The sequence below is a fragment of the Myodes glareolus genome, chromosome 10 (assembly GCF_982192425.1).
Source record: "Myodes glareolus chromosome 10, mMyoGla1.1, whole genome shotgun sequence".
NCBI lineage: Eukaryota > Metazoa > Chordata > Mammalia > Rodentia > Cricetidae > Myodes > Myodes glareolus.
Genome location: NC_142035.1, coordinates 87,193,880 through 87,218,819, shown reverse-complemented (window position 1 = coordinate 87,218,819; position 24,940 = coordinate 87,193,880). Strand labels below are relative to the sequence as shown.

Here is a 24,940-nt window from a genome sequence, read left to right as displayed (position 1 = left end):
CTAAGAGTAATGTTTTCAATGTTTATTTCTGTTCCTTTCGAAACACCCTTAAAATGATAGAAGAGGCACTGTAGAACACAACAGAACACCCAGGACTCAGGAAGTAGAGGCAGGAGGGTATCTAGATTAAGATTAGTCTGGGCTACATGGGAAGATTCTGCCTAATAAGCACATAGATAAATAATAAGAAAGAGAGGGGTCTGAGGATGTGGCTCAGTCAGTAAAGAGATTGTCACACAAGCAAAAGAACCTTGTGATGATACCAGTGCTGGGGAGGTAAAGACAGGCTAAAGCCAAGAGATCGCTGGTCAGACAGCCTAGTCAAATCCGCAAACTCCAGGTTCAATGAGAAACTATCTCAAAACATAGGGTGGAGAGTGATATAAAAAGACAACAGCTTGGGGGCTGGAGAGATGGCTCAGAGGTTAAGAGCACTGACTGCTCTTCCAGAGGTCCTGAGTTCAATTCCCAGCAACCACATGGTGGCTCACAGCCATCTATAATGAGATCTGGTGCCCTCTTCTGGCATGCAAGCACACATGGAAGGAATATTGTATACATAAATAAATAAATCTTAAAAAAAAAAAGACAACAGCTTGTTGGTCTCTGGTTTCCATGGCGTGCGCACACACACACACACACATTCACAAAATCAGAAGACAGTGAGAAAGTCAGGTATGGTGTCACGCCTCTAATCCCAGCACTGGGAAGGCAAAGCAGGTGGACCTTTGCTTTGGGAAAACATGGCCTACACAGTAAGTTCTAGGCCAGCCAGGACGACAAAGTGAGACACTGCCTCAAAAAAACAAACAGAAATACAGTGAGGAGGGGAAAGCACAAAGGTAACACATAATGCTCTAGATGACAAAAAGCACCCAAGTAGTCAAAGAACACTAAATACAGTAGCTTCACTGAACCAAAGAGTCCAAGACAGCCGAGAGACACTGAAAATGAGCTAAAAAGATGCTTAGAGGACAGCTTGAGAGCACTGACTGGCTGGTCTTCTAGGACCCAGGTTCAATTTCCCAGCAATGACAAGATAGCTTACAACATCTGTATATCCTTCTCTGACATCCTTCTCTGGCTTCCACAGACACTGCATGTATGTAGTGTATGAACATACATGTAGGTAAAATACAGACATAAAAATGAATAAATTAGCAATGGGTGTTTGTGAAGCAGACCTTTAATCCCAGCATAGCCAGAGGGGGGTGATCTCTGAGGTCAAGGCCAGCCTAGTCTACAGAGAGTTTCAGGACAGCCAGAGATGAGCTGCAAAACCCTGTCTCAAATCCAAATAATAATAATAATAATAAAATAAATTAGCCAACAAAAAATCCTTTAAAGAAAGATACCAAAAACAGGACTGAGCATCCACAGGAATTAAACACACACACACACACAATCCCCACATCCCTTGCCCTGATACCACTCTGGCCAGAACTGCTCTTTCTCTGTACTATTTATAAGGCTGGCCATTAACTTTTTGGAAATGCTAAATTGGAAGCAAAACACCGTGCTTTGGACATCAAAATATATACATATTAAATTGTAGGACCCCTCATCTCAGTCCCAGGCTCACTGGGCTTGAAAAACACTCAACAGCGACATTGGAGAGGTTTTTTTGTTTTGTTTTGTTTTATTTTTGTGACTAGTGACCTTTAGCTGCCTCATTCAATACTGAATGCACCAAAAAACAAGAATCTTCCAGTATATAACTGAGGTTGAGAAACTGCTGAAGTTGACAGCACAGTCATCAGAAACAAACATAGGTTTGGTTTTTGTTATCACTTTGAGACGGGTCTCACCAGGCTGGCTAGGAACTCACAGAGATCCGCTTGCCTCTGCCTCCTGAGTGCTGAGATGAAGGGCGTGCGGCACCATACTAGTAGATTGATCTTTTTCCATCTGAGACAAACTGGTCTGAAGAGTAGCTCAGTGGCCATGTGCTTCTCTGTGATGCACAAAGAGGCCCTGGGTTGGAGGCTGGAGAGGTGGCTCAGCAGTTAAGAGCACTTGGCTGCTCTTCCAGAGGACCCAGGTTCAATTCCCAGCACCCACATGGCAGCTCACAACTGCCTGTAACTTCGGTTCTAGGGGACCTGACACCTTCGCACAGACATCCATGAAGACAAAACACCAATGTAAAATAAATAGATCGTTTTTTATTTTTTTAAAATATTTATTTATTTATTTATTATGTATACAATATTCTGTAGGCCAGAAGAAGGCACCTCATTACAGATGGTTGTGAGCCACCATGTGGTTGCCGGGAATTGAACTCAGGACCTTTGGAAGAGCAGGCAATGCTCTTAACCACTGAGCCATCTCTCCAGCCCCAATAGATCATTTTTTAAAAAAAGGTCCTGGGTTACCAACTCTAAGGCCCTTGGTTATAGAGGACTCTGACTCAAAAAGGGTCAGTGAGATGGCCAGCAGGCACTTACTACCAAGTCTGAGATCTAGAATTGGATCCCCAGAAATACACGGTAGAAGACAACTGGACTTGTAAAAGTTGTTCTCTGACTTCCATATGCACTGTGACATACACACACAATTATAAGAAACAAAATATATTTTAAAAACACAATTTTAAGCTGGGTGGTGGAGGCGCACGCCTTTAATCACAACACTCAGGAGGCAGAGGCAAGTGGATCTCTGTGAGTTCGAGGCCAGTCTGGTCTACAAGAGCTAGTTCCAGGACAGGCTCCAAAACGACAGAGAAACCCTGTCTCGGGAGAAAAGAAAACAAAAATAACAACAAAAAAATATTTTTTTTCTAAGACAGGGTTTCTCTTCGTAGCCCTGGCTGTCCTGGAAATTGCTCGGAAATTGCTCTATAGACCAGGTTGGCCTCAAACTCACTGAGATCCACCTTCCTCTGCCTCCTAAATGCTGGGATTACAGGCGTGCGCCACCGCCACCTGACCCAAGATTATTTTCTTTTTCTTTTTTTTTATAATTTATTTAACTTTATTTTATGTGCATTGGTATGAGGGTGTCAGATCCCCTGGAACTGGAGTTACAGACAGTTGTTAGCTGTCATGTGGGTACTAGGAATTGAACTTGGGTCCTCTGAAAGAGCAGTTAGTGCTCTTAACCACTGAGCCATCTCTCCAGCCCACAAGATCATTTTCTGATACAGCTGTGCCACTTCACATTTTGAGTAGTGGAGTTAAACTTTAAGACAAAAGCATGAACTGGGAGCCTGACAGTAGTGGCGCAAGCCTTTAATCCCAGCACCACGGAAGGCAGAGGCAGGTGGATCTCTGTTACTCCGAGTCCAGTCTGATCTACAGAGCCAGTTCCAGGACAGACTTCCAAGCTACAGAAAACCAAGACATGAGTGAAAATTGTAAAACAGACCTAGGGTAGTACTGGGAGGGAGCTCCAGTGAATACTGAAAATTGCCCCTGTTTAAAATCTGTTTGCTTAAATAACCTAAGCCCAAAAGGCAAGAATAAGATAAAAACTGCATTAACATGATAGAAGGAAATGAACAGACCACCTACTTAGCTAAACTTTCTGTTTCTAGAACCAGACAAGTAACGCTCACACCCTAGACTAAAACATTCTGTCGGCAACCACACCCTGAATGGAATCCACCATGACCTGCCTAAGGGAGTTAGGAACCTAGTTGGATCCTTAGACTTTTGTTAGAGGTGAAAACAGATCTACTTCTCAAAGACCTGGGGGGGGGGGGACTCTCACTCAAGTCTCGAGATAACATGATCCCCCAGGAACTCACAAGAGACCGTCCTTGCTGCAATCACAGAGGTTTATTGACAGGACAGGAACTAGTGCACTGGGGCCGAAACTCATTTCCCACACAGCGGTAGAGAGTTCGACCCCAGTAGCTGGGAGAAGGGGTATTTAAGGGAAGAAACCACAACCCAGTACTCCAAAGAGGGCAGGGAGGGCGTCATTGGAAAATTCCGAATATGTAAGTGGTAATTGAAAAATTCCAAAAATACCAGGGATAATCACAAGGGGGTAACTCCCTGTTTCTCAAGATTATTCTCAAGATTATAATCTAACTTTATCTTCAAGTAGTTCCTGAAACAGAGTCACTGAACCGGCTCTATTTTTCTTGCTAGAGGGGTCTGGATTTATCCAGGCCTTTCACTTCTCAATAGCTGAAATTATCAGGTCTGGATACTAGCCACACCTGTTTAAAATAACCATAAAAATAGAAGTTCCAACTCTCTGACCTTTAGTCAAGATAGAATAGACCCATACCTGTAGGCCCTAACAAGTCATGGGTATTTCATGCTATACTCCCAGTCCAGCACTGAGGAAGTGAGAGCAAGAACTTGAAGCTGGAACCCAAAGTTCTGCTTGTTTGCCATCCCCTGCTGTAACTGCCTCTGACCAGGGTACTCACTGGCAAAGGAGTCCAGCAGGATCCATGGAAGATGTGGCTTGTTAGCTAACTCATACACAAGCTCACGCTTCAGTAGCCTAGGAAGCAAAAAAATCTCCCACAGACCAATCTGATAAAGAAAATAACAATCACTCAACTGAGACTCCCTTTCTAGGTGACTGTAAGCCACTGCAAGTCGACAACTAATGCTAACTACGCTGGCATATTTCAGAATTTTCTTCTTTTGAAGATTACATAAGGCCTGGGAGATGGCTCACTGGTTAAGAGCATTGGCTGTTCTGGCAGAGGTCTTGAGCTCAATTCCGTGCAACGACATGGTGGCTCACAACCATCTATTATAGAATTGGATGTCCTCTTCTAACCTGCAGGTATCCACACAAAGCACTATACATAAAATATAAATACAATTTTTAAAAAAGATTACATAATTTAGCATACTATGAATATTTTCATTTTCCATTTACCCATTGATAAACTTGCTTGAGTTGTTTCTATGTTTTAACAATGCTGCTATGAACACAGGTATCAATTCTCCTAAGTATACACTCAAAAGTGAAGTTGCTAGACCATATAACACTAAATTTCATTTCCTTTTTTAAAATTTATCTATTTATTTATTTATTTTTGGTTTTTCGAGGCAAGATTTCTCTGTAGCTTTGATACCTGTCCTGGAACTAGCTCTTGTAGACCAGGCTGGCCTTGAACTCAGAGATCTGCCCGCCTCTGCCTCGGCTAGGATTAAAGGCGTGCGCCACTACCGCCCATGTGAGGTTGGATTTTTCTGACTCTCCCTCATCTGTGCCCACACCCAGGCTCTGAGTGGGTGACTGCTCCATAGGGGCTAAGCACCACTGTTTTCCATTGAGACAGGGTTTCTCTGTGTAGCTTGGGCTGTTCTGGAACTCAATCTATAGACCAGGTTGGCCACAAACTAAGAGAGAGATCTGCCTCACGTGCCACAACTGCCTGGCTTGAAATTCCATTAAGGAACTGTGTGACTGTACATTCCCACATACTCTTCAAAGGTGCCTTCACCATCTTTTCATCATCTGCCTTGCTTGCTTGTTTGTTGTTATCCCTTTTGTTTTGATTTATTCCCAAGGAAGTCAGGGACTAAATGAAAACAGTAGAGGATGCCCTTCAACTCCAGATCTTACCAAGCTGTTATTTTACCAAGAAATGGGGGTTACAGGCTGACAGTACCACCCAGATTAGTTTTAGTGTTTCCTCTGATACTTTTTTAAAATTTTAAGTGTAGTAGTGTTTTGCCTGGGCACCATATGCATGCAGAGCCCATGGATCCCCTGGAATGAGGGTTACAATAAGCTGCCTGGTGGAATTAAATCTGGGTCTCCTGAAAGATCAGTCAGTGCTTTTAACCACTGAACCATCTCCAGGCAGCACAAATTTGTTTTATAAGGAACGGCATCACTATATTGCGCAAGCAGGCCAAAAACTCACAGGTCTATCATCCCCTCAAGTGCTGGGTTACAGGTGTCTTTTTGTTTTAACACAAGTTATGACAAGATCTGTCCTGAGCTTGAAACGGTAGAACCCAAGGCAGCTTGGTATACACCAGCCAAGACAGGATCTACAGACCAACAGGAAGGTAGGCCAGAGTCTCAGTCTACCCTAAAGCAATATCTGGTTCCAAGAAAGACCACAAACTGAGACCAGCTATGCTCCACCCAGGAATAAGACCATTCAAACACAATTCTAACGTTCCAACTATTGTAAATAGAATCACTTGGTGTCCCTTAGCCCAGCACACACCCATTCCCTTTATGCCAGGGGACAACTAGACAAATGTCAGTCAGTCAGGAGCCCTGAACCTTAAAAATCTCTCTGCTATTATAAAAACCCCCATCCCAAAGCTGGGCGGTGGTGGCACACGCCTTTAATCCCAGCACTCTTGAGAAAGAGGCAAGCAGCTCTCTGTGAGTTCGAGGCCAGCCTGGTCTACAGAGGGAGTTTCAGGACAAGATCATAGTTACAGAGAAACCTGGTCTCAGAAAATAAAAAAAAAAAAATTTAAATTAAAAAAAATACCCCAACTGTGGGCTCTCAAATCAAGACAATAGGTCGGCCACGAGGAGAGTTCAGGTCATGAACTTCTGTAGGATAAAGGCTCTTTGCTTTTATAGATGGGACTCAGTTTCCTTATTGGTTTTGGGGGACTTTGCGTATCCGGGTATAGCAGAAACACCTATTGAGTGAAATGTCGTGTTTTTCAAATAAAGTCATTTATACTAATGAGGCACCTTTGGGTGGGCCTATACAGCCTCAGGCTAGGGCTGGTCACTGCAGAGTCCAAGTACTTATCAATGCAAAGTTCAACCACACCCTTGGAAGAGAGATGCTGGTCAGATAGGAAGTTCCACAACAAGTTTAAGAAAAAGTTTTATTTATAATTATTTGTTCATCTCTTCAGGGTGAGAACTGGTGTGGCATGTGTGTAGAAGTCAGAGGATAATTTGTAGGAGTCAGTTCTTTTCTCTTAGCATATGGGTACCCGTCATCCAGAAAAATTCTTAAATCAGATTTGATGGCTTTCCAAGTTATTCAATATCAATGGAAGTGCTACTGTATTAAGGTCAAAACAGAAGGAACGCCAACATGGCTCTCAGGATGACACTTATGAACACTAACAGTAATGTACTGAGACTTTGCAGACCTTAGATTAGAATTCAATTCCAGAACACACAAAAGTAGGACAGGACTCCAAAAAGTTGTCCTCTGACCTCCACATACTCACTATGACATGAATATATCCCCAACAACTAATTTTTTTAAAAAAGAAAGACAAGAAGGCAACAATGGAAAAAAGTGAAAAGATGTGATATTATAATCAGAATTTCAGGCTGAGAAATGGCTCAATGGGTAAAATTTTTACTATGCAAATATGAGGATCTGATTTCACATTTCTAGCACCCACATAAAAGGTCACATATAATAGGACCCAGGTAGCTGGGGCAGGCAGTATCAGGTTCCAGGAAAAGCACAAGCTGCTACCGCCCAGGGAGGGCCAACATCCAAAGGGAAGTACCTGACATTCCAACCATTAGATAAGATTACCAGATGTCTATTGGCATTAAAACAGACAGGAGGACCAATGGAACAGAATGGAAGACACCATTCCAATTCACACACCTATGAACAACTGATATTAGATAAAGAAGCAAAAATATCAAATGGAAAAAAGAAAGCATATTTAACAAATGGTGCTTGCATAACTAGATATCAACATGTAGAAGAATGAAAATAGATCCCTATCTATCACCATGCACAAAACTCAAGTCCAAATGGATCAAAGACCTCAACATAAAGTCAGTCACATTGAACTTCATAGAAGAGAAGTAGGAAGTACACTTGAACGCATTGGCATAGGAGACCACTTCCTAAATATAACCCCAGTAGCACAGAGACTCAGAGAGAAACAATAAATGGAACTTCCTGAAACTGAGAAGCTTCTGTAAGGCAAAGGACACAGTCAGCAAGACAAAACGACAGCCTACAGAATAGAAAAAGATTTTCACCAACCAAAAATGGGATACAGACCTAAACAGAGAACGCTCAACAGAGGAATCTAAAATGGCTGAAAGTCACTTAAGGAAATGTTCAACATCCTTAGCCATCAGAGAAATGCAAATCAAAACAACTCTGAGATTCCATCTTACAACTATAAGAAGGGCCAAGATCAAAAACACAGATGACAACTTATGCTGGAGAGGTTGTGGGGTAAAGGGAACACTCCAGCATTGCTGGTGGGAGTGCAAGCTGGTACGACCCCTTTGGATATCAGTATGGTGATTTCTCAGAAAATTAGGAAACAACCTTCCTAAATAAAGACCCAACGATACCACTTTTGGGTACATATCCAAAGGATGCTTAATCATACCACAAGGACATGTGCTCAACTATGTTCAGAGCAGCACTGTTTGTCATAGCCAAAACCTGGAAACACCTAAATGCCCCTTGACTGAAGAATGGATAAGGAAAATGTGGTACATTTACACAATGAAGTATTACACAGCAGAAAAAAATAATGACATCTTGAAATTTGCTAGCAGATGGATGGATCTAGAAAACATCATATTCACTCAATATAACACTGAACCAGAAAGACAAATATTACATGTACTCACTCATAAGTGGCTTTTAGACATAAAGCAAGAAAAATCAGCGTATAGTTCACAATCCCAGAGATTCTAGATAACAAAAAGGATCCATACATGGATCTAATCTACATGGGAAGTAGAAAGACAAGATCCCCTGAGTGAATTGGGAGCATGGGAACCATGGGAGAGAGCAGAAGGGGAAGGAAGAGGAAGGAAGTAGAGCAGGGAAAAATATATAACTCAATAAAAACAATTTAAAAAATTGATTACCAAGATTACAGGACGTCCCTGAGCCCAGGACTCACCTATTCCCCTTTTGCCAAGACCCCTAGACAAATGTCAGTCAGTCAGGGTTCTGAACCCTGTAAATCGCCTCACCCCAACCACTACTATTAAAAAAAACCTATCCAATTGGGCTGGGCACTCTCTGTTCTCAACCGCTGCGCTGGACAGAGGGAGTTCAAGCTAAAGCCTGAATGAAGGCTCTTTCTTCACACACGAGTGCAGACTCCATGATGGGTTTTGGAGGATCCTGCGATCTAGGTGAACAGCCAGGCAACACAGAAAGCTTCTCTAACCCATCACTGGGGTAGACAGACAAAGATGGAATGTGGGAAGCTTCCTGGCCAGTCAGTCTGGTTAAAGCAGCAAGCTGCAGGCTTGCTGAGAGACTTTGTTTCAAAATATAAGACGGTAATAGAAGACACCAGATTTTGACTTCAGGAGTGCATGCCTTAGTGCACATTTGGATGCCTTCATGCAAGCCTGTGCATGAGTGCAGGCACAGGTGTATGCACACACACAATCAGAATTTCTGCTGGAAAAATTAGATATAATCTGTAGAAATATAACAGCCATTTACGTTTACACACTAAACAACATATTGATAAAATACACGGAGAAAAAATTCCTAGAGGGATGGTGAGATGGCTCAGTGGGTAAGGGTGTTTGCAACCAGGCCTGGTGATGTGAGCTTGAACCCTGTAACCCTCATGGTGGAGAGAACCGTCCCACATGCCTATTCACAAAACACAAGTCTACAAACAGACTTGTGCACAAGCACACTAAAGAGAGATAGATAAAAGGTAAACATGAAAATAATATAAGTTAAAGTTATTTAAAACAAAGTATTTTTTTTTTTGAGACAGATTCTCAACACACATCTCTGGCAGTCCTGAAACTAACTCAGCAGAGGAGGTTGGCCTTGAACTCATTGATCTGCCTGGAATTAAATCCTGGGACACTACCCCTGGCCTTGAATTATCTAATCTTAATACCATTTTAAATTACCTTTAAAGAAAGGAGGTTGGCGGTGGTGGTGCATGCCTCTAATCCAGCAGGCGAGTTCGAGGCCAATCTGGTCTACAGAGTGAGTTACAGGACAGGCTCCAAAAACTACAGAGAAACCCTGTCTCAAAAATTCCAAAACAAACAAAAAACAAAAACAAAAACAAAACAAAACCAATCTTACTTTTGGGGCTGGAGAGATGGCTCAGAGGTTAAAAGAGCATTGACAGCTCTTCCAGAGGTATGAGTTCAATTCCCAGCAACCACGCGGTGGCTGACAGCCATCTATAATGAGATCTGGTGCCCTCTTCTGGTGTGCAGGCACACATGGGAGGAATGTTGCAGACATAATAAATACAAAAATCTTTTTTAAAAATTACCTTTAAATGACTGAAGAGCTACTGGCAATACTAATACAAAAACTGTAAAATGACTTTTACCTCTGCATTTTATTCAAGTATATGTGAACCAAAGTGGAAGCAGCATTTTTAAAACCATAATTCTGTTCTAACTCCTTTTAATTCTTTTATAATTTTTCCCCATCCCCAGCTTCATCTACTTTTACTCATGAGCAATTGGACATGGCCACTGAGTGGTTTTCCTAAGTAGTGGTGACTCACACTCTTATCCCTTCTCTCGTGACTAAAGGACACCAGTAGAAGAAACTGCCTGTGCAGTCCCACCGGCCTTCAGAAGACTTCCTGAACAAACTGGTCCACACCAACTCCACGGGGGAAAAACAGACAGGTATTTAAAATCAATCTGGAATAACTTAATGACTTACAAGCCTTTAAAAGATTTAAACTCAGGCTTGAGTGTTAGGTATGGTGGTTCCTGTCTATAATCCCAGTATTCAGGAGGCTGAGTAAAAGGCTCAGAAGTTCAAGGCCACCCCCTGCTCTAAAGTGAAGGCCAGCCTGTGTTAGAGAAAGACCCAATCTCAAAAACAATAGCAACAAAAACTAAATAAAAAGTACTGTTTGGGTGACCATGATGCTGCATGCCAACACTGCGGAGGCAGACTAAGACACAGATACACACACAGACATATACACACCTAATTAAATAAGAGAGAATTCCAAGAGCCAGACAAGGTGGCATACGTTTGATAAACCCAGAATTTGACTCTGAGGATGGAGGAGTAGTAATTCAAGGTCAACCTAGACTACGTAGCTGGCCCCTGTTTCAACTCTCCCAACCTAGGTCGGTAGTCCCAGTTACTGAGGAGCCTGAGGCAGGAACATAACTGAAACCCAGAAGAGAGCAACGTGATAGGCGAGAAAGGGGGCAAAAGAAATGTTAAGATTGAATTGAGCAGATGAACTGGGAGCTGAGTGACTGACTAAGGAAAACTGAAAACTGAGCTGGGACAGTGATGAGCCCACGGAGTTTCTTACTTACCCAGGGGTTATTTAATGAGACTGGGTCGCAGGTTTCCACAGGTCGTTCCACTGCCAGTAAGAAGACTGTCGTGAACTTTGGGCCCCTTTTTCTTTCACTAGTCAACAGTCACCCTCACCAACACGCGGAGCACACATTTGGCACTCATTTTTTTTTTTTTATCGAATGATCAAAAGGTTTACCTTACTCATCGTGGTATCCAAGCCCTTCTTACGGCCCTATAAATTATCTCCAACAGACCTTCTTGACTTAACCCAAATAGCTAAGAAAGCAGCAAGGAAGTTTAGGGGGACTTCTGTAACGGTTGGGATCTCTCAAGAACCAACAGGGTCTACACCAAGCCAACTTCCCGTAGAAAACTTAATGAGGGGGCTAAGGAGCTGAACCTCCACTACACTGGTCGGCTTGGGCGTCCACAAGGAGGTGGCCCAGAGGACGCCAGAGGATCAGTGACCTCCCACTCGGGGGCACTGAAACATCTGGAGGTTATTATTCCCAAAAGTGAGTACCTGGGAAGCTACGGCAGAGAGAGTGGCTCCGGGCTCTCATTCCGGAGGCCGGGGCCAACCGCACCTCCCGGCTGAGGGTTCCGCGCTCCGGGGCGGTATTGGCAGCACAGGTCGTAGAGAGATACCTCACACTTTACGAGGCTCCTGTCGCCAAGAACTGAGCAGACTGTCGGGCCGATGTCAACTAGTTTTCCTCAGAGCTTCTTCTTCACGCGTCAAGCGATGTCTCCCGCCCTAAGCCAGCAACCAGCCACCCGCCGGCGCCGCCATCGTTAGTGTTTGTTTTCATCCGCTTCGGTGCAGGCGGTGGGGAGAGAGGACGCTGTGTGGGAAATGCAGCTGTCAAACATCAGTTGCACTTTCGCTACAGCACAGACGCCCTATTTAGTCTTTCGGTACCTCAGAGTCTCTATAAAAGTTGGTTTCTTTCCAGAAATAAATCTTTTGCACAATTTTAAAGCCTCTTAGAAAAGAAGAGTGCATGGAAAGGAATGTTGGGAGCTCGAGACCATTTGGGCTCCGTGTGGAATGTTCGGAGCGAAGCGCAGGTCTCGGCGGCCGCGGTGCCGAGGACGCGGCGTGGGCGGGCGCTGACGCGGAGGGGGCGGTGCCGCTGTTGCGCAGCGTGGCGGTCTGTGCGCCGCCGCGGGTTCCGGAGGAGGGCCTTCTCCGGCTGGGCGGGCGGGGTGCGCTCCAGGTAACCCGGCTGCTGCGGCGACCTCGTGCCAGCCGCCGCCGACTCCGGGTGTCCGAGCAGTCAGGCTGGTATTTTGCTCTTCTGAGATAAGGTCTCTCTGTGTAACTGAGGTTAGATTAGAACCTAATCTGTTGCTCAAGATGTCCTGGAACCCGCGGCCATGCTGCTTTCCCAGCTTCCAACTTTACAGACGTTACTCCTAGCGCTGTACTAGTCTTGGGAGTCTGTTTTATTATTCTTTTTTTGACTGGTTCTCTCGTAGTCCAGGTTTGCCTCGAACTCCCATTGCTTTCACCTACCATGTACTGGAATTACAGTGAGCCACCATGCCTGGCTTGAGTATCTTTTTATTGCACAACCTTTAAAGGAATAAACTTTTCAAAATATGTTTACGTATTGGAGGAGGGGCGTGCTGTGGCAGGGATGTGGACGTCAGGATAAGTTGCGTCAGACAGTTCTTGCCTTCCACCATGTGAGTCTCAGGAATCGGCTCATTTCAGCAGGCTTCGCAGCCCACCCCAGTGCCCCCGAGCCCTCTCTCTGACCTTAATAATATTTTGAAAGCGGGTTGTAAAAGTGGCCCCGGCTTTCCAAACTTGTTTCTCTCAACCTCTTTCTCCTTTTCTTCTTTTCGTACTAGCTAGCCTTCCTTTCTAGCCTTCAGCCTGGGGATTTGTACCTCTTGAGATAGGCGGAGGCCGGGTGGTGGTGACGCACGCCATTAATCCCAGTAGGGGCAGGCGGATCTCTGAGTTCGAGGCCAGCCTGGTCCACAGAGCGAGTTCCAGGACTGGTTTCAAAGCTACAGGGAAACCCTGTCTCAAAAACAAAAAAACAAACAAAATAGAGATAAAGAGAATGCCAGTTATAGCAGACAATGTAGGTCCCCAGACAGGGTCATGGACTACTCTAGTTTCCTAGTTAGACTGGTTTGAGCACTCCCACACCGGTCTTGTACTTACAAGGTGGAGCCATAGGGCTTTGGAAAACAAACCTCCATGACTAAGCCTTTAGGTGCTTCCTGGCTGCCATAGACCTCTTGTACCTTGTGAAGAATTATACCATTACCTGCATTAATCTTTTGCTGTTCTCAGTTGAAATGCCAAACATGAAATGAGTCACTGAGATTGAACTCCTATTGTCTTGAGAATCAGGCCAAATTTGTCATATATCAGTGAGTTAGTGTAGAAAAATCCAGAGTTAAAAAGTGAATTGCTGGAAAGGTGTGTAGTTTTGAGTCAGTTCATATGGTTTTGGTAGGTTTCTAATTGTTTTATCTTTTCATTTTTGTTTTTGTTTCTTTTTTGCTTTCAACGCAGGGTTTTTCTGTGTAGCCTTGGCTGTCCCGGAACTCACTCTGTAGACCAGGCTGACCTCAACTCAATCCGCCTGCCTCTACCTCCCAAATTCTGGGATTAAAGGTGGACACCACCACCACCACTCAACTCTAATTGTTTTTTTCTCATAATTACTTTACAGAAAGAAGATTATAAATGCCAGAGCCGTTTAACCGATGTTGAATTCTGACACTTCCTGTGCCAGCCTGTTCATTGGGAAAAATTCAGAAAAAAACAAATAGACGTGTATATCTACATTGGCTATGGCTATACCAATAACCGTGCTTGACTGTGATCTCTTGCTGTATGGCCGAGGTCACCGGACCTTGGACCGTTTTAAACTGGATGATGTGACTGATGAATATTTGATGTCCACGTATGGATTTCCACGGCAATTCATTTACTACTTAGTGGAACTCTTGGGGGCGAGTCTTTCTCGACCTACTCAGCGATCTAGGGCTATTAGCCCAGAAACTCAGATCCTGGCAGCATTGGGCTTCTATACCTCGGGCTCCTTCCAGACTCGCATGGGAGATGCAATTGGAATTAGTCAAGCCTCCATGAGCCGATGTGTTACCAATGTCACTGAGGCCCTCGTGGGCAGGGCCTCACAGTTTATTCACTTTCCAGCGGATGAGGCCGCCATTCAATCTCTGAAGGATGAATTCTGTGGACTGGCAGGGATGCCAGGAGTCATAGGGGTGGTTGACTGTATCCACGTAGCAATCAAGGCACCAAATGCTGAAGATCTCTCTTATGTGAACCGCAAGGGTCTGCATTCTTTGAACTGTCTGGTGGTGTGTGACATCAGAGGGGCACTAATGGCTGTGGAGACGCACTGGCCAGGTGGCCTCCAGGACTGTTCCGTGCTGCAGCAGTCTGCTCTAAGTACTCAGTTTGAAGCTGGGATGCATAAAGATAGCTGGCTTCTCGGTAAGTTTGTATGTGTAAATCTTCAGTTTATACCCAGAGAGAGGTTATGCCATAGAGTGGGGGGTCCAAGATTCTATTCTGTAGTCTTGCTCTTTGTCTTCATACTTCCTCTGTTCAGCCTCAGGAGAACTCTCTGAGCCTTCATGTTTTTCTTTTATTATTATTGCTAGCCCTGGCTAGCCTAGAAGTTGCTTTGTAGACAGGCTGGCCTTGAACTCAGACATTCACTTTCCTTTGTTTACCACAAGCTGGGGTAAAAGTGTATACCACCACACCCTCATAGTTATTTTTATTACTATTTATATACTAGGGATCAAACCCAAGGTTTGGGAATGTCAGGCAAGGCTTCTACCACTGAACCTTCCACCTTTGTACCTTGATTAAAAATAAATCAATATGGGGCTGGAGAGATGGCTCAGTGGTTAAGAGCATTGCCTGCTCTTCCAAAGGTCCTGAGTTCAATTCCCGGCAACCACATGGTGGCTCACAACCATCTGTAATGAGGTCTGGTGCCCTCTTCTGGCCTGCAGACATACACACAGACAGAATATTGTATGCATAATAAATAGATAAATAAATAAATAAATATTTTAAAAAAAAATAAATCAATATTTAAGGGATGGAGAGGTATGCTCAATGGTTAAGAGCACTTGTTCTTGCCGGGCAGTGGACGTGCACGCCTTTAATCCCACCACTTGGGAGGCAGAGGCAGGCATATCTCTGTGAGTATGAGGTCAGCCTGGTCTACAAGATCTAGTTCTAGGACAGGCTCCAAAGCTACAGAGAAACCCTGTCTCGAAAAGTAATAATAATAATAATAATAATAATAATAATAATGATAATAATAAGCACTTACTTTTGCAGAGGACCCGGATTTGGTTCCCAGCACGCGCATGAAGACTTTCAGCTACCCACTACTCCAGTTCTAAGGGAATCAGTGGCTTCTGACCTCTATAGCACAAGGCATGCACATGGTATTCAGACAAATACACTTGCAGACACAACACCCATACATATAAAATAAATGTTTAAAATTTTAAACAAAAACAATATTTAAGCTGGGTGTTGTATTTGCTTGTAATCCCAGGACTGGGGAGGCTGAGGCAAAAGGTTCTCAAGTTCTAGGCACAACTAGGGCACACCTCTCTGAGACCACTCCCCCCTCAACAAAACAACAAAAGAGGGTAGTGAGATGATTTATCCTGTGAAGGCACTTGCCACCAAGCCGGAAGACTTGAGTTCAGTCTTCCACATGGTGGAAGGAGAGAACTGGCTCTGGCAAATTGCCCTCTAACCTCTACACATTTGCCGGGCAATTTTGTCCCAGCCCCACATACTAAATAAATGTGATTTTAAAAATTTAACTGGGTGGTGGTGGTGCATGCCTTTGACCTCAGCATTTGGGAAGCAGAAGCAGGGGGATCTCTGTGAGTTCAAGGCCAGCCTGGTCTACAAAGCGAACTGCAGGACAGCCAGTGCTGTACAAAGAAACCCAGTGTCTCGGGGAAAACCATTTAAAAGTGTTAGATAGGCACAATGGCACTGAAGAAAGAGGCAAAAGGATCACTGTTTCCTCTAGGCCAGCCTGGGTTGGGTCTGAAGGTCACCAGTACTCTAACTATTGAGGTAGCACTCTAGCCCCTAAGCTTTACTCTTAGATAAGCAACAGCAGGACAAAGGACAAAATGCACAACGTGTTATTTGTTGTTTGTTTTGGTTTTTAGAGACAGAGTTTCTTCATGTAGCCCTGGTTGTTCAGGAACTTGATCTGTAGATCAGGCTGGCTTTAAATGCACAGAGATCCACATGCCTCTACCTCCTGAGGGCTGGGATTAAAGCCATATTCCATCATGCCCAGCACAATATATTATGTTTAAGAGTGGAATAATTTGGTAGCGTTGAGATTGAGGCAAGAGAAATCACTTGATCCCAGGAGTTCTAACCTAAATAAAAAGGAAAGAGCCAGGCACAGCAGTGCATAACCTGTAATACAGCACTTGGGAGATTAGGCAGGAAGATGAGTTCAGGACCATTTTCTGCTGTCTTACTAACTAAGGTCATGGCGAACCTGGGATTCGTATTTCTTTAGCTCTTAGGCTACTGCTGTTAAGCAGCTTTGGATTAGATCTCCCAGAACGTCTTATGGGTGACTGAGTGATCACATAAGCATTTCTAATCTGTTCCCTATCTGATCCTAATCCCCTCATGAATATCTGTTTTCCAACAGTGCTTGAACTATAACCAGCCAGTAAGTTATGTTGATGTTGTTATTGTGCATGTATGATGTGTAAGTGTTAGGTGCACACATTTCTTAGCATTTGTGTGAAGGTCAGAAAACTTTGTGGAATTGGTTCTCTCTTCACCTTTATGTGTGTTCCAGGGATTGAATTTAGGTTGTCAGGCTCATTTGGCAAAGTGTTTTACCCACTGAGCCATCTTGTCCAGTTCCTGGATTTTTAAAAATTTTTTTTTTAATTTTTATGATTTATTTATCTTTTTATTTTATGTACATTGGTGTGAAGGTGTCAGATCCCCTGGAACTGGATTTTCAGACAGCTGTGAGCTGCCATGTGGGTGCTGGGAATTGAACCCGGGTCCTCTGGAAGAGAAGTCAGTGCTTTTAACCACTGAGCCATTTCTCCAGCCCCTAAAAATTTTTTTTGAGAAAGGATCTTATTCTAAGCTCAAAAAGTGCTTCTCACCTATTACAGTCCCTACTACGTGATAGATGTCCATCATGTCACAGGTGTTATTGCTAAGTCTGTCACAAGTGTTGCTTCCATTGTTTATAATATCCTTTTAAAACAGTTTTATATTTATGTGGAGACCAGAGGACAATTTGTAGGAGTTGGCTCTCTGTTTCCACACGTGGGTTCCAGGAATCAAAGCTAGATCTTCAGGCTTTTTATTTGTATCAAGCACCTTTGTACTGAGCCATCTAGTGTCCAGCATCTTTCTCTCCAGCCCTCTCTTTTCTGCCCTGGCTGGCGTCAAGCTTGCCTCTTAAGTGCTGGATTACATGTGTATTCCATCATAGCCGATTCTACATCAATTTCTGTTTCTATTTCTCTGTCTGTCTGTCTATCTATCTATCTATCTATCATCTATCTTTTTGTTTTTTCCAGATAGAGTTTCTCTGTGTAACAGTCCTGACTGTCCCGGACTCACTCTGTAGAGCAGGCTGGCCTTGAACTCACTGAGAACTGCCTCCCTCACTCCCTGAGTGCTGGGATTAAAGACGTGTGCGCCACCACCGCCCGACTTCTACATTCATTCATTTTAAAGAATTTAGTGTTTAGAAAGAGTGAGTTCAGTTCAAAGAAGAGTAGAGTTGGTATACGCCTGTAATCCCACATGTGAGAGTCAGAGACAAGTATCAGAAGCTCAGGGACCTGACCTACACGAGACCCTGGATTCAAAACGAAACAAAAGTGGTTGGGGAGAGAGCCAGGTGTGGTAGCTCATGCTTATAATCCCATGCTTATAATCCCAACATTTAGGAGGCCAAGGCAGGAGGATTGCTGTGAATTTGAGGTCAGCTTGAGCTACATTGGGAGTTTAGGTCTACAGAATGAGACTGTCTCAAAAAAGAAAACTAACTAAATATAAACTTAAAATTTTTGTGAGACATCTCAGTTATTTTCAGCTAATCCAGTCTTAGAAACATAAGATCCTAAATAAAATGAGGTCTTTTTATTATTTTTAGAGCAGTGCCCATCTCTGTCTTAACCATCTGACTGTTTACTGAACTTGATGGTGGGGCAGGAGTACAGCACTTACTTTGGTATTCAGGGCCCGGTATCCGATAGGGATTTATAAAATGTTGCACCTAGCTGGGCATGGTGACTCACACCTTTAATCCTAGGACTCAGGTGGCAGAGGCAGGTGGATCTCTGTGAGTTAGAGGCCAGCATGGTCTACAGAGTGAGTTCCAGGACAGCCAGGACTATGTAGTGAGACCCAGTCTTGGGCAGGGAGTGGGGGGAGGGAGTCACACCTCTGTGTGAGCTGCTTTGTTTGTTTGAAGTCAGGACATTTAAACACTGTGCTTTGAACTAGGACTTTGCTTCCCATTTGTGTTTGCTTTTCTGAGGCCTTCCCAGGATCTTTTGATGAGGGTCATTTACAGGAAATGCCTTTTATATCACTCGTTCCACTTCTGGTTTTTCTCGTTGTCACTGTTCGCATCGTCATACTCGTGTTCCTCCAGCTCATGTGATCGCAGTATCCCAGAATGCGGCACCCCTGAGTTCTGCCGGCTACAGAGACACAGGTCTTAGTCTTCTCAGCACTGGGAGGAGAAATGGTTGTGCAGTGTATGGAATCCCTAGGTCATGCTTTCAGACATGAAAGGGAACAGTGATCTGGAGCTTTTCTTCATGAGTGTCTTAGATCTCACGTTAGAATTCTTTTTCTCTTGAACTCTTCGGAGATTGTAAAATTAGTATCTTGTTTGAATTTTGGGGGGAAGTCTCACCATATAGACGAGGCTGGCTTCAAACTCATAGAAATCTGCCTGACTATGCCTCGTGAGTGCTGGGATTAAAGATACGTGCTACCACATCTGACCCTTGATCATTTTTATTAAGCCTTTTTTAAAAAAATTTATTTATTATGTATACAATGTTCTGTCTGCATGTATGCCTGCCCACCAGAAGAGGGCACCAGATCTCATATATGGTTGTGAGCCACCATGTGGTTGCTGGGAATTGAAATCAGGACCTCTGGAAGAGCAACCAGTGCTCTTTACCTCTGAGCCATCTCTCCAGCCCCTTTATTAAGCCTTTTATAAAGAACAGTATCTTTCAATTTGAAAACTCACTGGGAATGGTGGCATACATACCTATAATTCCAGCACTTGGGAGGTAAAGGAAGGAGGATCAGGAATTAAAGGTTATCCTCAGCTGTCTGGCAAGGTCCAGGCTAGCCTGGGCTACATGAAACTATATCAAGAAAAAGAAAAGTAAATACAAAAACGTCAGAGTGGATTCTGAGGGCTACTGCTGTAGAGAGAGGCAGAGGGGATGCTGAGGGCCACTGCTGTAGAGAGAGGCAGAGGGGATGCTGAGGGCCACTGCTGTAGAGAGAGGCAGAGCCCTGCTCTGACATGTGCAAGGCCTTGAGTTCTCTCCCAGCATGGCAAAAAATAAAACACTAAGAAATAAAAAGCCAAGGGTTTGGTTCCTGTGTTTCTACTTCATTACTACATCTGTAGAAATCAGATTTGAATTTCATTAGCTGTCAGCTTTTTTCCCCATTGGTTTTAGTCAAAGATATTGTCAGATAACAGTGCCTTATGCTTCTCACAGTGGTATACTTTATTGTTTTTAAGATGGGCTTTTACTGTATAGACAAGGCTGGCCTCACTGGCCATCTTCCTGCTTTCGACTCCCAAGTATTACTGGTTTGTGCCAGCCTTGACACTCACCACCTACCATCACCTCCACCATGGAGAAAAGGGAGGGAGGGATGAAGAACTGTGGGTAGAGAACAAGCTTCAAGGACTAGGGGAAAGGAACCAATCAGTAGTAGTTCATGCCTTCATTTAAAATTGTTTGTTTGGGCTGCAGAGATGGCTCAGAGGTTAAGAGCACTGGCTGTGAGTTCAATTCCCAACAACCATGTGGTGGCTCACAACCATCTGTAATGAGATCTGGTGCCCTCATCTGGAGTGTGGGCATATGTGGAGGCAGAATGTTGTATACATAATAAGTAAATAAATCTTTAAAAAAAAATGAAATAAAGGCCAGGCGGTGGTGGGGCATGCCTTTAATCCCAGCACTCAGGAGGCAGAGGCAGGCTGATCTCTGTGAGTTTGAGTCCAGCCTGGTCTACAAGAGCTAGTTCCAGGACAGGCTCCAAAGCTACAGAGAAACCTGTCTTGAAAAAAAATTAAAAATAAAATAAAATTGTTTGTTTGTCTGTTTGTTATTTTTATGAGATAGAGTTTCTCTGTAGCTTTGGAGCCTGTCCTGGAACTTTCTCTGTAGACCAGGCTAGCCTTAATTTACAGAGATCCACCTCCTTTGCCTCCTGAGTACTGGGATTAAAGGAATGAACCACCACCGCCCGGCTAAAATTATTTTTATTTTGTGTATATGAGAGTTTGCCTACATATATGTACGTGTACTCTGTGTGTCTCTGGTATCCTTGGAGACCAAAATAGTGTTGATTTCCCCGAAGTGGCGTTGTAGATTGTTGGAAGCCACATGTAGGTGCTGGAGATGGAGTCCAGGTCCTCCGCAAGCACAGTTCATGCTCTTCACCGCTGAACTCTCGCTTTCTCTCGGTTATCATGGTGGGCTGTGCTTTGGCCCTAAAGGCTGTTGTATTTTCCTGTCCTTCCTTACTCACTGTATTTCCAAATTTCACTTTTTTTTCCTGAGAGACAAGGTCTTAAGCGTAGTTCCTGTCTCAACATCTTGAGCACTGAGCTTACAGTCCTGTGTCACCACGTCCTCCCTGAACTTCACGTCTTGTTTGTGATCCATCACAGTCACATGTTCTGTGTCCTTCCTTCAGGCGACAGTTCCTTCTTTCTCCACACCTGGCTCATGACTCCACTTCGTGTTGCTGAAACCCCAGCAGAGTATCGCTATAACAGGGCCCATTCTGCAACTCACAGTGTGATTGAGAAGACTTTGCGAGCCCTCTGCTCTAGGTTCCGATGCCTGGATGGATCGAAGGGAGCCCTGCAGTACTCGCCGGAGAAATCCAGCCACATCATCTTGGCTTGTTGTGTCCTTCATAACATTTCCCTGGAACACGGGATGGATGTTTGGTCCTCTCCAATGACTGGACCCATTGAACAGTCACCTGAGGGCGAGTATGAGCAAATGGAGTCCCTGGATTTAGAGGCTGACCGAATCCGGCAGGAACTAATGCTCACTCACTTCAGTTAGTGTGGAAGGTGGAAGAAGGAGACTTTCCAGAATGAACTATGAAAACTTTCTCCTTACCAGCCCATCACCAGGTTCTGTCATCCAGTGTGACTGAATGTGCACACTTGTCAGAAATTAACATTTAATGTTTCAGAAGGGCAGGAGGTGGGGGAAGGCATGCCAGCAAATGTGTCAGTCAACCAGACCGAAACAAGACATTGTCCCCTGATGTGCAGTGAAGCCCGTGCTGTTCACCACTCTTTACTGTTCTCTGGCCGCAACTGTACAACCGCAGTAAAGGAGAACAGCACATAACCACAGCATTTTGTTCTGGAGATCTCAAATGAAAACAACGTTTTTCCTGACTTCTTCGTTCCGTCCCTCCTTCTTTTCTCCCCTCCTTTCCTCCACCCTTCTTTTCTTGCTAGTTAGTTTGAGACTTTTTTTTCTCAAAAATGATAGCACAGACTGTCCTGGTGTTCACTACATTGCCCAGGTTGGCCTGGCCCTTATAACAGCCCACAGCCCTCCTCCTTCAGCCTCCCAGGTGCTGGGTGACGGTGTACGTCGTGATGCCTGGTACTGATTCTGCTGGGTGATGATGTACGTCGTGATACCTGGTACCCTGATGCTGCTGGTGACAGGTCGACAGGTGTACGACATCATGCCTGGTACTGATGCTGCTGGGTGACGGTGTATGTCGTCATGCCTGGTACCCTGGTGCTGCTGGGTGACGGTGTACGTCGTGATGCCTGGTACCCTAGTGCTGCTGGGTGACGGTGTACGTCGTGATGCCTGGTACCCTGGTGCTGCTGGGTGACGGTGTACGTCGTGATGCCTGGTACCCTGGTGCTGCTGGGTGACAGGTGGACAGGTGTACGACATCATGCCTGGTACTGATTCTGCTGGGTGACAGTGTACGTCGTCACACCTGGTACCCTGGTGCTGTGATTCTCACCTTTGTTGTCTACATAGGCAAATAGAGTGACTTAGTTGAGGAATGATCTAATATAAGTGAACACTTGCCTAGCAAGTGTGAAGTACTGATTTCTAGAACTGAGAAGAAATGAGGAGAAAGGAACTGTTAGTCTGCATTTGCAGGATTGTTTTGAAGAGGACATTAAAGACAGTGGGAAGCCACCATCCTGAGTGTGCCCACACTAATTGGACTATGATTTGGATCTAGTTCCTAGAGGGAACATCTGAACTCCAGTCTCCTAGTTCACTCTTGAGTCAGAGTTAGAGGTAAGGACTGAGTCAGCTTAAAGAAGGTAATTCAAATATAGGTAAAAACCACGTTTATACTTTACGGAGGATCTAAAGACTCTGGCAGTTCAACAACAGATTCCCACAAGTTTACAAAATTCAGAGCAGGCTTGGCAGCAAGTGACTTTATCTGCTGATGTTTCTTGCCAGCCTGACATCCTCCTTCCCCCCCCGCCCCCAAGACAGTGTTTTTCTGTGTAACAGCCTTGGCTGTCCTGGAACTAGGTCTGTAGACCAGGCTGGCCTCGAATTCACAAGAGACCTGCCTGCCTCTGCCTCCCGAGCGCTGGGATTAAGGCCTCCCACCTCTGCCTGGTCCTCCTTTTCCATTTTTAATGTGGCAGTAAGATTGAATTTAAGAGTCTGTTCTCTGCTCTACCTCTAAACTATACCCTTAGCTTACTTTTTATTTTATTACTTTGTTGCTCAAGCTGGCCTTGAACTCACTAGCCTAGACAGGCCTTAAACTCATAATCATCCTGCCTCGGCCTCCTGAGTAGCTGGGATTACAGATTATGCCACCAGACCAGCCTTGGTTATTTTTTTATAAGGCTATGGTGTGAGAATATGTAGTCTATTTTGGAATTCTTTGTACAGAGGACAGTTCCGGGGAGAAAGGGGCCATAGAGCCAGTCATAGTGGCTCATGCTTGCAATCCCAGTACTCAGGAGGCTGAGGTGGTTATATTGTGGTTTCAGAGCCAGCCTATACTACATAGTCCCAGGCCTGCCTGGGCCACTGTGGAAGCCCCGTCTTAAAAAGCAGAGATATAAAGCATGACTTGACATAAACTCTGGAGCTATTATATATTATAATATTATATGTGGAGCGATAGACAGCACTTCCCAGGAAGTGAATAACCTCTAACAAGTCTTGTTCTGAAACTTCACTGTTGTAAAAATAGCCTAATAGAGATAATAGAAGTGTGAATTAGGTTCACACCTCAGTGTCTTTGCTGGGACTGAAAAGATTTTCCTGAGGATTGTCTTCTTCCCAGATTCTCAGCCACTCATCATGTGACACCTTGGAATTGGCCTCTTGGATCATTTTCTACCTGCCTTTGGCAGTGTTAATCTGGGGGTTTTCAAGGTAAACAGCTGATGACAGAAGAAATCTGGAAATAAATTGAGGGTGACTCATCCTTAAGAGTAAAAACAATTATGGACTATTATCCGCTGTTTATTTCCATCCCAAATGCTATTTTTCATCCTTCCCGACCCCTCTGAAGAGCGAGTCTCGTGGTGGGAGAGTGCATTCAGTGTGTGAAGCAGGTCCTAGAGGCAGGCAGTGAATAGCTGCTGGAGACTAGGTTTGAGCATTACACAACAAAGACTTCGTTACATTTTCCTCTTCCTGCATTGTTTCTGTTTAGTTTAAGATAAGATCCTATGCAGCCAGGCTTGCCTGGTGTGACTGTCCAGCAGTTCTTCTTAACTGAACAAGAACCCCCCAAGCAAGGGGATGACAGACCTGTGCCGCTGCACTGCACCAGCTTTGATTTTGTTTTTGTTTATTTGTTTGTTTTGTCTGACTTTGTAATCTGACCTAGAACTCACTCTATAGACCAGACTGGGCTTGAACTCATAGAAATCCAGCTGCCTCTCGGCCTCTGGAGTTCTAGGATTGAAGATCATACCCAGCCTCTTGTTTCCTTTGTTTTGTTTTTTTGAGACAGGGTTTCTCTGTGTAGCCCTGGCTGTACTGAAACTCACTCTAAATCAGGCTGGCCTCAAACTCAGCGATCCACCTGTCTCCGCCTCTGCCCCCAAGGGCTGGGATTAAAGATATGTGCCACCATGCCTACCTTTGATTTATTTATTTATTTATTTATTTATTTATTTATTTATTTAATTGCTGGGAAATCAAACCCAGAACCTAGCATACACTAAGCAGACACTCTACTTTGAGATATAACTTCATGTTCTGCAAAACTTAACGAAAGCTTGTTTTGCCTCCCTCTTAAGGTCTATAAACTATGTTATCTTCAAAGTTGCCACCCACCTGCCTCAGTCTTCTAAGTGCTGGGAAAAGAAAAGAAACTGAAAGATACTCCCTGCTGTGTGTCCATCCTTGGGGCCTGTTTTATTTTCTAGATTCTTCTAAGATTTTACAGAATTGTATGTGTAA

The 24,940-nt window shown here is 44.2% G+C and overlaps 2 protein-coding genes across 11 annotated transcripts in view; one reads left to right on the top strand and one right to left on the bottom strand.

Moving 5' to 3' along the window:
- The window catches only part of Atg13 (autophagy related 13), a 38,596-nt gene extending 26,335 nt beyond the window's left edge, over positions 1 to 12,261 (bottom strand). The window contains exon 1 of one of the 5 annotated variants that reach the window (XM_048428222.3): positions 11,700 to 12,261. The gene's annotated coding sequence lies outside the window, so the exon portion shown is untranslated. Of the gene's footprint in view, positions 1 to 11,190; positions 11,214 to 11,699 lie in introns of those variants that run through there. The other 4 variants (XM_048428217.3, XM_048428221.3, XM_048428224.3 and 1 more) reach the window with 4 other exon arrangements.
- A 65-nt stretch (positions 12,262 to 12,326) lies between these two features.
- On the top strand, positions 12,327 to 24,612 carry Harbi1 (harbinger transposase derived 1). Of its 6 annotated transcripts, none has more exons than XM_087911390.1 (3): positions 12,327 to 12,460; positions 13,876 to 14,666; positions 21,189 to 24,612. In XM_087911390.1, exons 2-3 carry the CDS (start codon positions 13,997 to 13,999, stop codon positions 21,566 to 21,568), a joined length of 1,050 nt encoding a protein of 349 aa, XP_087767516.1. In that variant the 5' UTR covers positions 12,327 to 12,460; positions 13,876 to 13,996; the 3' UTR covers positions 21,569 to 24,612. The 6 variants fall into 6 exon arrangements, with proteins under 6 accessions (XP_087767516.1, XP_048284334.1, XP_048284338.1 ...); XM_048428377.3 differs by having other exon boundaries at positions 12,339 to 12,464; XM_048428381.3 differs by having other exon boundaries at positions 12,344 to 12,396.
- The last annotated feature ends 328 nt before the right edge of the window (positions 24,613 to 24,940 follow it).